Source organism: Podarcis cretensis, assembly GCF_951804945.1.
Source record: "Podarcis cretensis genome assembly, chromosome: 4".
NCBI lineage: Eukaryota > Metazoa > Chordata > Lepidosauria > Squamata > Lacertidae > Podarcis > Podarcis cretensis.
The window spans coordinates 72,567,732-72,580,868 of NC_137173.1; the positions used below are offsets into that span (position 1 = coordinate 72,567,732).

The following is a 13,137-nucleotide window of genomic DNA, read 5'->3' on the forward strand; positions in this document are numbered from 1 at the left end:
CCCTGTAGCTCTCCATTTAAGAGCAGTTTGATCTGTAGCCATTAGAGAAGGTGATAATGTTTAACTCCAGGCCAGATGCAATGCATATCAAAACTCTGCAAAAGAAATGGGGGGGGGGGGGGGAGAGAGTCAAACAAGCAAATTAGGCCATTCTTTGTCCTGGGAAGTTGGCAAGTTGACAATATCGGTCCCAGAGTATATACGCACGTTTTCTTTTTCCTGCTGACATCATAGATACAGATTACTGAAGCGCTACAACACACTCTAAAACTGGTGACTAGAAATGATTCCAGGCACCATGGGCAACAGTTACTCTCTAAGAACAGCACCCTCGAGTGTCTGCAAAGAATTATTACCCCGCTCCATTCTGAGGTCGCAGAACAAAAGAGCACCGACACCATCTCACCAGCCACTCGTGAATAAGAAAGGAAAGATTGTGTGGGAATGAACCCAAGATTGCTAGCAACACATGAGGGCTGAACTGAAGCTTTCTCTGTACAGCAGCTAGAGGAAAGTGTCTATCTATGACATTGTGCTTAGTGGAATAATTTTGCAGTTGCTATCCATGCTGCAGAAACCATTTGTCTGGTTAGAATATTAGGCTGGGATGGGATTTCCACCTCAACCTGCTACTCAGGGTGGGGTCTCCAATGTTGGACACAACCACAGCATTGCTGGCAGATGGCTGCCCAGTCTCTGCTTAAATACTTCCAGCGTAGGAGAACACACAGCTTCCCAAGGTAGACTGTTCCGTGGTAGAACAGCTCTTCGTCTCAGAAAGTGTCCGCTCATGGTTAGGCAAAATCTTTCCTTGTATGAACAACAGATCAACATAGATTCCAACGAAATCTAAGTACTTTCTGTGCCTCCACTTGAAACCTAGATTGTGTCGAGCAAAGTTCAAGATAATGGATTGTGCAAAAAGCCCGCAATAAAATGAGGTGTTCGCTATATGCAACTTCTCATGTTCTTACATTACAGTATCTCTCCACCCTCTAGTGGTGAAAGCACATTGTTGCAAGCCATTACAATCTCCGAGTGGTTCAAGATTCCAAGAGTTCCAGGAGTTCCAGCTTCCTTTTGGAAACGAGGCACAGCGGAGGCTGTGGTGTCTTTATGATATGTGGTTTATTTACACATATCTACAACCTGAGCCTATGATGGAGGCTGGATCCAGGAGTTAGGAGGATCTCATATCCAGCCTACTTCCTCCTGCCACTCCAAACTCATAACAATATTATAAGGAAATGTATGGTTTTGGATGCTGTATTTAATTATGTTGTATTTACCGTATTTTTCGCCCTATAGGACGCTCCGTCCCATAAGGTGCACCTAGGGTTTTTTAGGGGGGTGGGGAAATAAAGGGGAAAAATTATTTCCCCAGCCCCCAGAACAGGCAACTCTCCGCAAGCCGTGGGAGCCCAGCGCCGGGCTCCCGCGCTTTGCGGAGAGCTGCGCGAAGCCTGGAGAGCGAGAGGGGTTGGTGCGCACCGACCCCTCTCGCTCTCCAGGCTTCAGCGAAAGCCTGCATTCGCCCCATAGGACGCACACACATTTCCCCTTCATTTTTGGAGGGGGAAAAGTGCATCCTATAAGGCGAAAAATACGGTAATTTATCAGTATTTCTTCTCTTCTTTAAAAGAACTTCTGCATGCCAAACTTTGACAATTCCAGTCAGAATGGACATTTCTCTTTTTTAAAAATAAAAAATTGAAGGATATTTGCTTTATATGTTGCTGTGCCCCAATTAATTTCCAGTTAGCAAAGTTTAGGGGACCAGCCTCCAAAATATAGTGTTGGTGGGTAATTTTATTAACACCAGCTCTACTGTGGGGAAGGGAAATAGTACCCGTTAAGCAAGTTGGAAGCAGAGGTGTGTCTCCTAAGGTAGCAAGAGGTTGCCACCTGGCAATTCTGGTGTATACATGTATAGACTTATTCAGGTGTTTGAGGGAAAACTTGTCGTCTCTCATATGAAAAAATCCTGTTTGGCTGCATGTATATGCACTTGAAGACTGTATATAAGTTGGATATGACTGCATGTATTTGACTTCCTCTTTTTCCCTATGAACAATTCATACCGCAGTTAGGAAGGGTTATTTGCAGTGGGGAACTGTAGTAATTCTAGCAGAGGAAAGGGTTCATGTCTCCTCTCCCAGGGGCTTGGAGTTTACCCTTAGCAGCAAGTGCTACCTTTGTTGAAATGAGTAATGGGTTTCCAAGCACTTTGTGTTCTTTTTAAGGAAGCAGCTCTCTTCTCCCTAATCCACACCACCAAAAGCCAAAGGCAAGAGAGGGAAACTGTCTACAGGGATGAACTCTTAAAGCAGTAACTTAAAGAAATTGACAGGTAATTGGCTATGAGAGGTAAGTTGAGACACATTGAAAAAGACCATTTTTAAAATACTGGAAATACTATACTGGATTTTTATGAGAATATAGGCTTCAGAGCATCCCACAGTTCAGCATATGATACATAGGTGAGGGGAAAATGTAGAAGTAGTCATTGATATATCTTTTCTTCGAATGCAGTAAAGTGTTGTCTCCATTGATTGCCAAAAACACAAAATACTTGACTGGCGTCCTTGGCTGTGAAACAGCATTTTCTATCCCACAAAGTCCCCTTCACAAAATCGGAACAAGCTGTGGAAGAGATGCACAGTCACACTCAAGTAACAGTCGCAGAAACACTCAGCAATGAAGTCCCAGACAAATGAACACCATCCTGATACCTTCCCTCAACATTCAACAACAGAGCCAATTTTCTGTCAAGAGTCTTCTCACACTGGAGCACAGAGGAGCAGTGCTTTATTGAGTATTGTTCTCCACCATAAACTCTTGACAGGAACTTTTGCATTCTTTCCGAGCTTCCCTCGTAGATCAAGGCCTTTGGCGCAGATGTCAAGCCATATGCACCTGACACAAGAAGAAAACTTGGAATGGGGAATCCAGCCAGGAAATTCACTGCTGATGCAACTATGGTAATAAAAGCAACAGAGGAGATGCAGTTGGAGCACCTGGAATTCCTGTGTTAATTCCAGTGGTGGCTGGTGTCCATTTGGCCTGATAGGGCGGAATGCAGGGAGGTCAACAGTAGGTGGTGCCAGAGCTAATGGCAAGCAGAACTAACTCATTCCAATTTTGTCCCCATCCTCTTCCCTACTGAGTAGTACAAAGGGAAACACTGAGTCTGAGAAGGAGAAAGCTGACAAACTCTGCTGCCCTCTGGAATGGTTCTAAGTAAGAAGAAGGTGGAGGCTGGCTGAGGGCAGACTGAGATTAGTGGGCAGTACTGCATTTGCCCTAATGGACCAGCCACCACTGGTTAATTCTCTGCAAATTGCTCCTATTCAATAGGTTATGCGTAAGAAACAGTATGGGGAGAAGGGAGGGATGTGATTAGAGGATGTGGGGTCCAGATGGCTCTGATCCTCTGTCCATCTTACAAGTACTTGCTGGCCAGGCTACTGAGTCATCTCTCAATTCTTTCAAAGTTTTCAAAGTAAACTGCTATGGGATTATTATTTTTTGGCAGGGGATGTTATTGTTTCATCTAGTAAAGGTAAAGGTAAAGGGACCCCTGACCTTAGGTCCAGTTGTGGATGACTCTGGGGTTGTGGCGCTCATCTCGCTTTACTGGCCAAGGGAGATGGCATACAGCTTCCGGGTCATGTGGCCAGCATGACTAAGTCACTTCTGGTGAACCAGAGCAGCGCACAGAAATGCCGTTTACCTTTCCACCAGAGTGGTAGCTGTTTATCTACTTGCACTTTGACATGCTTTCAAACTGCTAGGTAGGCAGGAGCAGGAACCTCACCCCGTTGGGAGCTCACCCCGTTGCAGGGATTCGAATTGCCGACCTTCCAGTCGGCAAGCCCTAGGCCAGGGATCAGCAAACTTTTTCAGCAGGGGGCCGGTCCACTGTCCCTCAGACCCTGTGGGGGGCTGGACTATATTTGGGGGGGGGGGGATGAATGAATCCCTATGCCCCACAAATAACCCAGAGATGCATTTTAAATAAAAACACACATTTTACTCATGTAAAAACACCAGGCAGGCCCCACAAATAACCCAGAGATGTATTTTAAATAAAAGTACACATTCTACTCATGGAAAAACACGCGGGCCAGATTTAGAAGGTGTTTGGGCCGGATCCAGCCCCCGGGCCTTAGTTTGCCTACCCATGCCCCAGGCTCTGTGGTTTAGACCACAGCACCACCCACATACCCGATTCATCTAGTATTGTAGTCTTTTAGTTCCATGGCTTGTTCTGTTTATGAAGTATTGGTTATTTTTTGTAAACTACTTACTATTATGATATAAATATGTGAGCCGCTTTGATGCTCAGTTCTGGAGGGAAAGGTAGGATATAAAACGTTGTCGGCATCCGTCTGTTTGAAGAGACGATGGAATGCACCTCCAGGAGTGAAGTCAAACTGCTATGTTAGTAGCACCCAAGTAACCTCCCCCAGGCACAAGCATGGACAGCGTGTATGAAGGTCCTGGGCTGCACAGACAGCAAGACCCCTCCCCTCTTGGCCTCGCTGATGTGGTTCAAAGGAAAGCAGAGCAATATGTTTGGCACCAACTTGGCCACAGGAGTTCCTGGAAGGAGGTGTACAAGCAGCAGCAGCCACTTGGGCGCCTGGGGCAGCGCGCCAGGGGTGGGGAGAGCTGCCCATAGTGGCAGGATGCACCGTGGGGCCTCCAGAGTCTGCCTGCCTCCTCCCACTCAGCTGCCCTACAACTAGGGGGGAGGCAGCAGGTGGACCATTTGGGCAGCACAGAGCCTGTGCACACCCAAGCCACCACGACTCTCCCAGGAGAGAGGTGTGGCTCGGGCGCACTGCAGGCCCCACGTTGAGTGCCGCCTGCCATTTTGTCATGCCCCTCAGTGGTGACACCTGAGGCGGCCTGTACCCACCGCACCCCCTTCCTCCACCCCTGTGTACAAGGCATCATCCAACTGTCTTAGGGACTCCACTCCAGATTTGTGTAGGGTTTATTTGCTCCATACTCTTGTTTTCTCCTGAAGATATCCCTCAAGGCAATGGGATAATGATGGTGGTGGTGATTATGATAATGATGATAAGAATAAATATATGCAATACGTGATTTACTCCTAAGTCTTGTATATCCCTTTGATTTATGGCAGTACAGTGGTACCTTGGGTTACATACACTTCAGGTTACATACGCTTCAGGTCTCCGCTAACCCAGAAATATTACCTCAGGTTAAGAACTTTGCTTCACGATGAGAACAGAAATCATGCGCCGGTGGCACGGCGGCAGTGGGAGGCCCCATTAGCTAAAGTGGTGCTTCAGGTTAAGAACAGTTTCAGGTTAACGGACCTCCGGAACGAATTAAGTACTTAACCGGAGGTACCACTGTATATTCAAAATGTCAATAGGAGTTTCTCTATCTTTTTGTGTGAGCCAGGGGTGCCAACTTGGCCCCGCGACTGTGGGTGCCCGGGACCATGGGTGCTACGCAGTGTGCATGGCCCTGGCACCAAAAATTGTGGGTATCTGGCCCTTTCATTGAGATTTTTGTGGGTGCTTGGGCACCCAGGGCCCCAGGGAGTTGGCACCTATGGTGTGATCTGCAATGAACAGGCTGAGGTTGGACGCAAAGCGGGATTCAAGGCTGTCTCCTTACTAGGGATGAGTGAGCTAGCCAATTTCTCCTTAAAAAAAAAATCTGCACTAACTTTTTTAGTGTAATTATACTTCTCTTAAAATATGCAATTCAAAATATATTCTGAGCTGGGAATTGTCTTGAAATATTTGGGACATGAGAAAGGCAGTGGATATATCAATAAGTCCCAAATAGCTGGAAGATATGGATAAGGTTAGTTTATCTTGGAATACACAAATAACAAATTCCTCCAGCATCTCTCCCCTTCATCTATCTTTATGCACCAATTTTTCTTCCTTATTTCTTTTTTTAAAAAGAGATACTTGCACCCTCTAGTGGTTATTTTCATCTTTTCACTGTTCCTTTAATAATAAAAGATCAAATCTTGTTTTCACAGGTAATTTATTAGAGGATAGAGAGTGAGCTAGGTTAGGGTATTAGAGCTCTTATTTTAGTATTCTGTATGAAATGGCAAATGGTTATGGGCATTATTTTCTATAATTAAATATACGGTGACAGTTTTAACTATCTGTGGAATTTCTGGGTAGAATTTCTGAGGTTAGTGTGTCTCAGCCCACAGGCCTTGTGTGGCTAAACTCATTTAAGCTTCTAGAGGAAGAGCTCTGCTGTTCCATGCATCTCAGGTCCTATCTGCACTATACATTTAAATTAGGATCATACCACTTTAAACAGGCATTGCTTCCCCCAAAGAATCCCAGGAACAGTAATTTGTTGAGGGTTCTGAGAGTTGTTAGGAGACACCTGTTTTCTTCAGTGTTACAGTACCCAGAGTTCACTGGGAAGAGGGGTTGGCTGTTAAACCACTCTGAGAACCACTCAAAGGTACATACCACAAAGAGGCCATATTTTGAAACATTGAAGGCAATGGAGTTGTCTCATTACTTTAAAGTTTGTAAGTCTATTGCTCTAGTGAAAGGCTGTGGCAAACTGGTAGCAATAGTATTAATAAAATAGCACAGAACATACATCCATAATGTAAGCTGACACCCATGATATGAGAGAGAGAAGATACGAGAGAAATCAACAAGCTTAAATCTAGCTTGATCTACAGTGAACAAATCTGGTTGCGCTTCAAGACACCCCCCCCAAGACACCCCCAGAAGAATAAAGGCACAAGGACACAGAATTTAGGTTAATGTTAATGGGCAAAATTTCGGCCACAACTTTATTGATTACCGAATGTGAGTGGTACAGTGGTACCTCGGGTTAAGTACTTAATTCGTTCCAGAGGTCCTTTCTTAACCTGAAACTGTTCTTAACCTGAGGTACCACTTTAGCTAATGGGGCCTCCTGCTGCTGCAGTGCTGCCGGAGCACGATTTCTGTTCTCATCCTGAAGCAAAGTTCTTAACCCGAGGTACTATTTCTGGGTTAGCGGAGTCTGTAACCTGAAGCTTATGTAACCTGAAGCATATGTAACCTGAGGTACCACTGTATTTGGTTAGGCATAGGCATCAACAGACTATATCTGACTCCTGCCCACCTTGCAGGAAGTCTGGAAGGGTATCACCAGTAGGGGGAGCCCCGACCGATGAGGATCGACTCGAGCCCCCTGGGTTCCCTCTGGGGTTGTGGCATGGGCCTAGCCCCTCCCTGGGCTTCAGACAAGAGCCACACAGCCGGATTCCTTTAACGGAATTCCCTTACATATGGAGGGGCAGGTGATGGCCGCACCTCCCTTCCCCACACATTGCTATTCCAATGCCTAACTGCCAAACCTTACAAAGTTGTGATGATTGCTGTGAGGTAGGCAAAAACCAAGTGGCTGGTGCCAATTTTCCAAGTGGAAAAAAGTCCTCCCAGGCCCCTTGAACAGGTGACCTACCGAGGTCTATAGCAAGAGCAGCGACCCTACCTAGAAGAGGGTGGGAGGGTGGGAAATCTGTGGTGTGAAACTGAAAGAGGAGTGTCGTGTTTAAATTGGCCCCGGCCATGCCCCCACAGCGCCCTGATTGGTCGCCTGGCAAATGGTGTGGCTGAGGCACCCTCAGCATGGCGCAGAGTGCTACCCCACCCCACGCAGAGTTAGGGGTGGGACCTGGTGGCCTGAGCACAACCCAGTCCCACTCGGAAGTGGAACCAATTTAACCCTCTGCAGTATGTTGACTTTGGAGTATCTTCTCTCTCTCTCTCATATCATGGTGAGTACCGGCACCTATTTTCGAGGGGGGAAAGCACCGATAACCTCAATCACTGCCACTCAGCAAAATTGGCATGTTGCACCATGTCCTAGACAGTCCCAACAAAGCATATTGCCCCATGATGTGAGCTGAGCTGCATGAATTGCCCCTCATCAGTTCCGCAGCTTGCATCTTCTGTGAAAAGATCAGGGAATTAATGTAGCTCCAAAAGCACCTTACCAGTAATATTTTATTTTATTATCCAAGTTTTGTGCTCTCAAGTGACTTACAGGCTTTCTCATCAAGCCTCCCCTCCTTGATCTTGCCCCCAGCCCAGCAGTTAAGGTTTTTAAAAGCTTCCATTTGTAAAAAGGTGTGCCGGGGGGGGGGGGGGCTGAGGAAAGGAGAGAAGGAGGGAGAATGAAACGGAGGGGATACGTTGGAGGGTGTATGGTCATGTGCTCTAACACATGCACATAGGGAAGAAAGAGTGGAGGATATTCTGGCTGTTGTGGGGGGGTGCTCTTTGTCTTATTCAAAGGATTTTACACCACCATCAAAGAAAACCATTGGAAAGAAATTCATGACACTACAGTCATAGGCTGCAAGGATCATTCAAAAGTTCTTTTCGAAAATGAACTGCCTGACATTTGTAACAGGTCTTCCTTTATGCAACCCCTGCAGGGGTTTGTCACTTTCCCCAGATTGCTTACTTTAGATTCCTATAGAGTAGCTTGGGGGGGGGGCTCTTCTAGGAATGGGGATTGGTCTGTTTCAGTAAGAATTTAGAGTGGGAGCATTCCGCAACCATTTCCCAGAAACCAGGGAGTCCCTCTTCAATCGTCTGAGCCAGGTCTCTCCTGAAAGGCCCTACTGTTCTCTGATCAGTCCCACATGTGCAACTGAATGTTAACACTGTGCTGATATCAAAGGGCGGCAGACTAGGGAAAGCTGCAGAGTGCGACTGGCAGGCAGAGAGCAGCCTGAGAAGTTTTCAGCTTAGTTGTCGATCTAGAAAGCAGCGTTTCTTCCAGTGGGAACTGTTCAGAGAGGGCGCATGAGCAGATGGGACAGATATGATGACTTCCTTTATAGCCTCTGGCAGAGACTGATGGAAGATGTGCCACTTGTGGCTGGGCTTAAGCCTTGATGAAAAGCTGGGAATGAAGCCTGCCCTGAATCTAAACTCCCTGCAACTGCTGCTGCTGCTGTAGCCTCTCTTGCTTCCTGGAGACTTCACCAGGTACTGTATAAGACATTTTGCTGTGATCAAATACAAGAAATCTTTTTCCTGTTGGAAAGTATGCAACTGCTATGGCTGCTGCTCAAGAGCACGCCAGCACACTGAGTTCAAAACAGCTTATTTTTGATAACATCTCTCAGGAGGTCGGCTTCCTCTCTGCATGAAGAGCTTGTACAGAGCAAACTACATTTAAAGCTCCCAAGCAATGCCAAGCTATTTTAGATGTCCTCTCGCTATTCTGGGACTATGCACCAACCTGTAATTTTGAAATTAGCAGGTGTAGCCCTGCTGGTCCTGTGAGTAAGGCAGTTGTGAAAGGCTCTGTCATGCAAAGCATGATGGGTTGGAACATATCCATAAACATTGCCTAGAACAATATGATTCTCTTTGGCAAGTCTGGGGAATTGGAAAAAGAAATTACGACTTCAGCCATATACACACTCACCCACTGAACACAATAGATCTTACATCTGATTGGAGAAGGGCAAGTCTGGGCTGTAGATGTGTCAAATCATAGGGGGTCATAGTGAGAACCTCATAGCTAGCAATACAACAGTTGCACAATTGGTATGTATAATTCAATATACTATGCATTAAAGAGGGGGGAAGCAAACACTGCACTGAGCTATTGCTATGTCCAGGAATTCCATTAAATTTGTGTGTTTAGCTTGTTTTCTTTTCGCATTGCCCTATGTTGTGGACAACACTCAGTAAAGTGGGTGGCATTTCAGTGTTTTGACTTACTTTGAGTGGGCAGCATTCTCTTCCGTCCGGTTTTTTATTGTTGTTGTGGAAAAAAACCTAAGGCTTGCGTGCACTTTCTGCTGGCCTTTCTGGTGGGGTTATCTATTTTCATCAAGTTCCTGAACACCAGAGACAAATCACAGAACTGTCAGCTCAATCTTACTTTGTATTTGAATGGTACATGGCAGGGGAATAGAACCTGTCCCTCCAGAAGTTATTGGAATACAATTTCCATCACCCATTGATAATGCTGGCTGGAGCTGAGGAGAGAAGAAATCCAACAGCATACACATGTTTCTCATCCCTGCCCTAAAGGACTTGGCAAACATTCAAATCAGGTGAATTCAGCTTTTTATGAGCATTCCTTACTAATGCTGCCCAAAAGTACTTAGAGTGTGCTTTCAGTGTGCTTTCTGGAACTCTGCACATGCCCTGGGACTATGGGACTATTTTAGCTTCACTGCGTGCAAGGAATGCACAACCATTGCCAGCGTGACTGACAGAAGCAAACACTGACTGTCCTCCCTTGACGAGGGACTGAGAAAGAGCCCCGATTGTGTACAAATGCCAAATTAATAACTGGAAACATTGTCACATTTAACACAAGTAAACTGTTCTATTTGGTTATTAATTAACTCTGGCAAAAGAATAAAATGTTTCCTACCAAATGGCAAGGTCTACTGATATCTTAATCAATGCACTACAGTGGTACCTCAGGTTACATATGCTTCAGGTTACAGACGCTTCAAGTTACAGACTCCACTAATCTAGTAATAGTACCTCGGGTTAAGAACTTTGCTTCAGGGTGAGAACAGAAATCGCGTGGCGGCGGCAGTGGGAGGCCCCATTAGCTAAAGTGGTACCTCAGGTTAAGAACAGTTTCAGGTTAAGAACGGACCTCCAGAACGAATTAATTTCTTAACCCGAGGTATCACTGTAGTCGCATTTTCTGGAAAGTAGACAGTCTCTTTGATTGTCCTAAATGTAATAATCCTTTGTGTAAACACCAGCTCATGTCTTTTAGCTGTGCAGACTCAAGTTTGTTAATCTTTCTCCCGAGGGTATGGTAGAGATTCTGAACACTCCTTGCTTTCAAGCCTTCTTGACCCCATGGATGCCTTTGAGAACAGACCTCCTTCAACTTGCCTAGCTTGATCTCATCCCTTTCACTAACCGCCCCCATTTCCCCACATCTTGCCTACGTTTGGTTAGGAACCTGAAGGGAATACAAGTCTCGTGTGCTCTTCTGAGGAGAACTTTTCTAGTTTTAAGCCACTTCCAAGGGCCCCAGATTGCTTGCTTGGAACCACACGAAAGCTGCTACTTCTCCTTTTCTCTGGAAAAGGTAATGGTTGGTGTTTTATTCCTTCTGTTTCGCTCTGGCTGCATGGACACCATGCATTTAAAGCACCTGTAAATGTTTTGTTGCTTTCAGAAAGTACAGATAGGAATGCTCTGCCTTATGCTGTTCCACAAAAAAGGGGCAGCCTTACTGAAAGTTACTGGAGAGTGGGCTTCTGATATTTTAAGGACTTGGGTGAGAAACTGCAGTGACCTATGAGGTATATAAGGGATAAGCAGTCTGATACTGAGATGCATAGGGTCTTATATGTTAGAACCACTACATTGAACTTGGTCCAGTTGAAAGCCAGTGCAAATCAGTCACAAGCCCACAGGTAGTTTGACTGAGATCTGTCAGTCAAGACTACTGTTCAAATAACTATTCCCAAATAGTAAGAAACCTATGGACACTTTTCTGTCCACAAGCGTGGTGACTACTTGTGTGACTGCCATAGAAAGGGAGAGCTGCTTCCCATCCATAGCTGTCTAGGGAGACTCCATGTCTGTACCAGTTTTCAGGCAGCTTTTCATGTAGTAGCCATAAGATAAGAAAAGGCAGTGGCTTCCAGTTTTAAAGTGAACCAGGGCAGTGTTTCACAATACAATGTTTAAGATTCACAGCAACATGAGATATCAGGTGCCAGTGAAGTATATTGCTAGAAATAATGTATACTGCTGCACTGTTCTGAACCGCATTAAGAAACTAATTGCAGGAAGAGGATGCTTGCAGTCTTGAAACAAGTCATAGAACTGAAGAATTGTAGAGTTGAAAGGACACTTAAGGGACAGGAATCTCAGCATAGAAGCAAAGATTCAAGCAGACTTCAGTGCTTACCAGTGCAATCCTAGGCATGCTTATTTGGAAATCTCACTGAGTTCATTGGGTTTATTATTGCTACGGGGGTGGGTGGGGGTGGGTGTGTGTTTAAGATAAACTGCCTCAGGAGGAGATGCAGTTTTGCAACAGCAAAAAATCTGGTAGAACCACCAATTATTTTTTACATTAAAGCCCCATATCTATGATGTTTGGTTTACAGAACAAGAAACTTACCTTCCTTTGGAGGCCTGCAAAAGTTGAGTACAGTGGACGCTTGGGTTGCGAACGTGATCTGTGCTGGATGCACGTTCACAACACGCAGCGTTCGCAACCCGCAGGTTGTGATTCGGCATTCCGGTACTTCCAGGTTTCGGAGGTCCACAACCCAAAAAAATGCAACCTGAAGTGGCTGTACCCCAAGGTATGAGTGTAAACCTTTGCATGCCCATAAACTTGACTGGCTGAGAGCACTGTAAGTGTCTCCCCTCTGGAAAGAACATTCTTTGCAGCATAACGCTGAGCTGCATGCACTTAAAAAAGAAACAAAAAAGGCAAGTCCCTAATCATGTCACTGAAAGAAATGTTGTTTTACCACAACAAAAATGAAGTGGAACAGCACAGTAATAAATCCATCCCCTCGTGGCTATAAGAAGGTAGCTATAAAAAGGCATAAAGAAGAAGAAGGGCTCTGCTCCCCGTCCGATTGCGTTGAACAGAAGTTTGTATGCCTCCTTCAGTATGCTATTTTCTTCTTTTTTAATACCACAGCTGTAGTCGATATGCCGCACAATCGAACCTGTTTTGTTTTCGCTGTCACTCGATGTTCTAAATCCCCTGTTATTTTTGCTATCCCTATTTCTTTCAAAGTACTCGTCTAGGACGACATCTACTTTTACCTCCTCACCCCCATTTTATGTTGTTATTTCTATGTATATTATGCTATGGCCACACGGCTAATGCAATAAAATCGATTGTTAGAAATATTTAACATCTATATATTGTCATTATCCAGATCTTCTCTAGTATTGGTGTTGTGTTCTCTTTTCTTTTTTAGATTCTTCATTGCAGTATATCTACAACGTGGCAATCCCTGAAAGAGGCCATGTGGTATGTAGCACATTACTAGAATTAGATGGTGTTTCGTTATATGTTGTTGTTGTTGTTTTTTTAAAAAAAATCCAATAGCTTATTAATGCAATGGGAAAGCAGTGTGCT

General features: G+C 45.1%; 1 protein-coding gene and 1 long non-coding RNA gene across 7 annotated transcripts in view; one reads left to right on the forward strand and one right to left on the reverse strand.

Annotated features, from left to right (window-relative positions):
- Positions 1-13,137, reverse strand: part of LOC307214488 — a 27,537-nt gene continuing 14,400 nt past the window's right edge. The window contains exon 3 of one of the 2 annotated variants that reach the window (XR_013838149.1): positions 1-95. This is a non-coding gene — a long non-coding RNA (uncharacterized lncRNA). Of the gene's footprint in view, positions 96-2,517; positions 2,644-13,137 lie in introns of those variants that run through there. The other variant, XR_013838150.1, reaches the window with a different exon arrangement.
- The window catches only part of LOC307214132 (arylsulfatase D-like), a 17,077-nt gene continuing 12,620 nt past the window's right edge, over positions 8,681-13,137 (forward strand). For 2 of the 5 annotated variants that reach the window (XM_079972706.1, XM_079972707.1), the window contains exons 1-4: positions 8,681-9,020; positions 10,977-11,115; positions 12,143-12,343; positions 12,977-13,029. In XM_079972706.1, coding sequence (XP_079828832.1) covers positions 11,113-11,115; positions 12,143-12,343; positions 12,977-13,029 — 257 coding nt within the window. In that variant the 5' untranslated portion in view covers positions 8,681-9,020; positions 10,977-11,112. Of the gene's footprint in view, positions 9,021-10,976; positions 11,116-12,142; positions 12,344-12,976; positions 13,030-13,137 lie in introns of those variants that run through there. The other 3 variants (XM_079972708.1, XM_079972709.1, XM_079972710.1) reach the window with 3 other exon arrangements.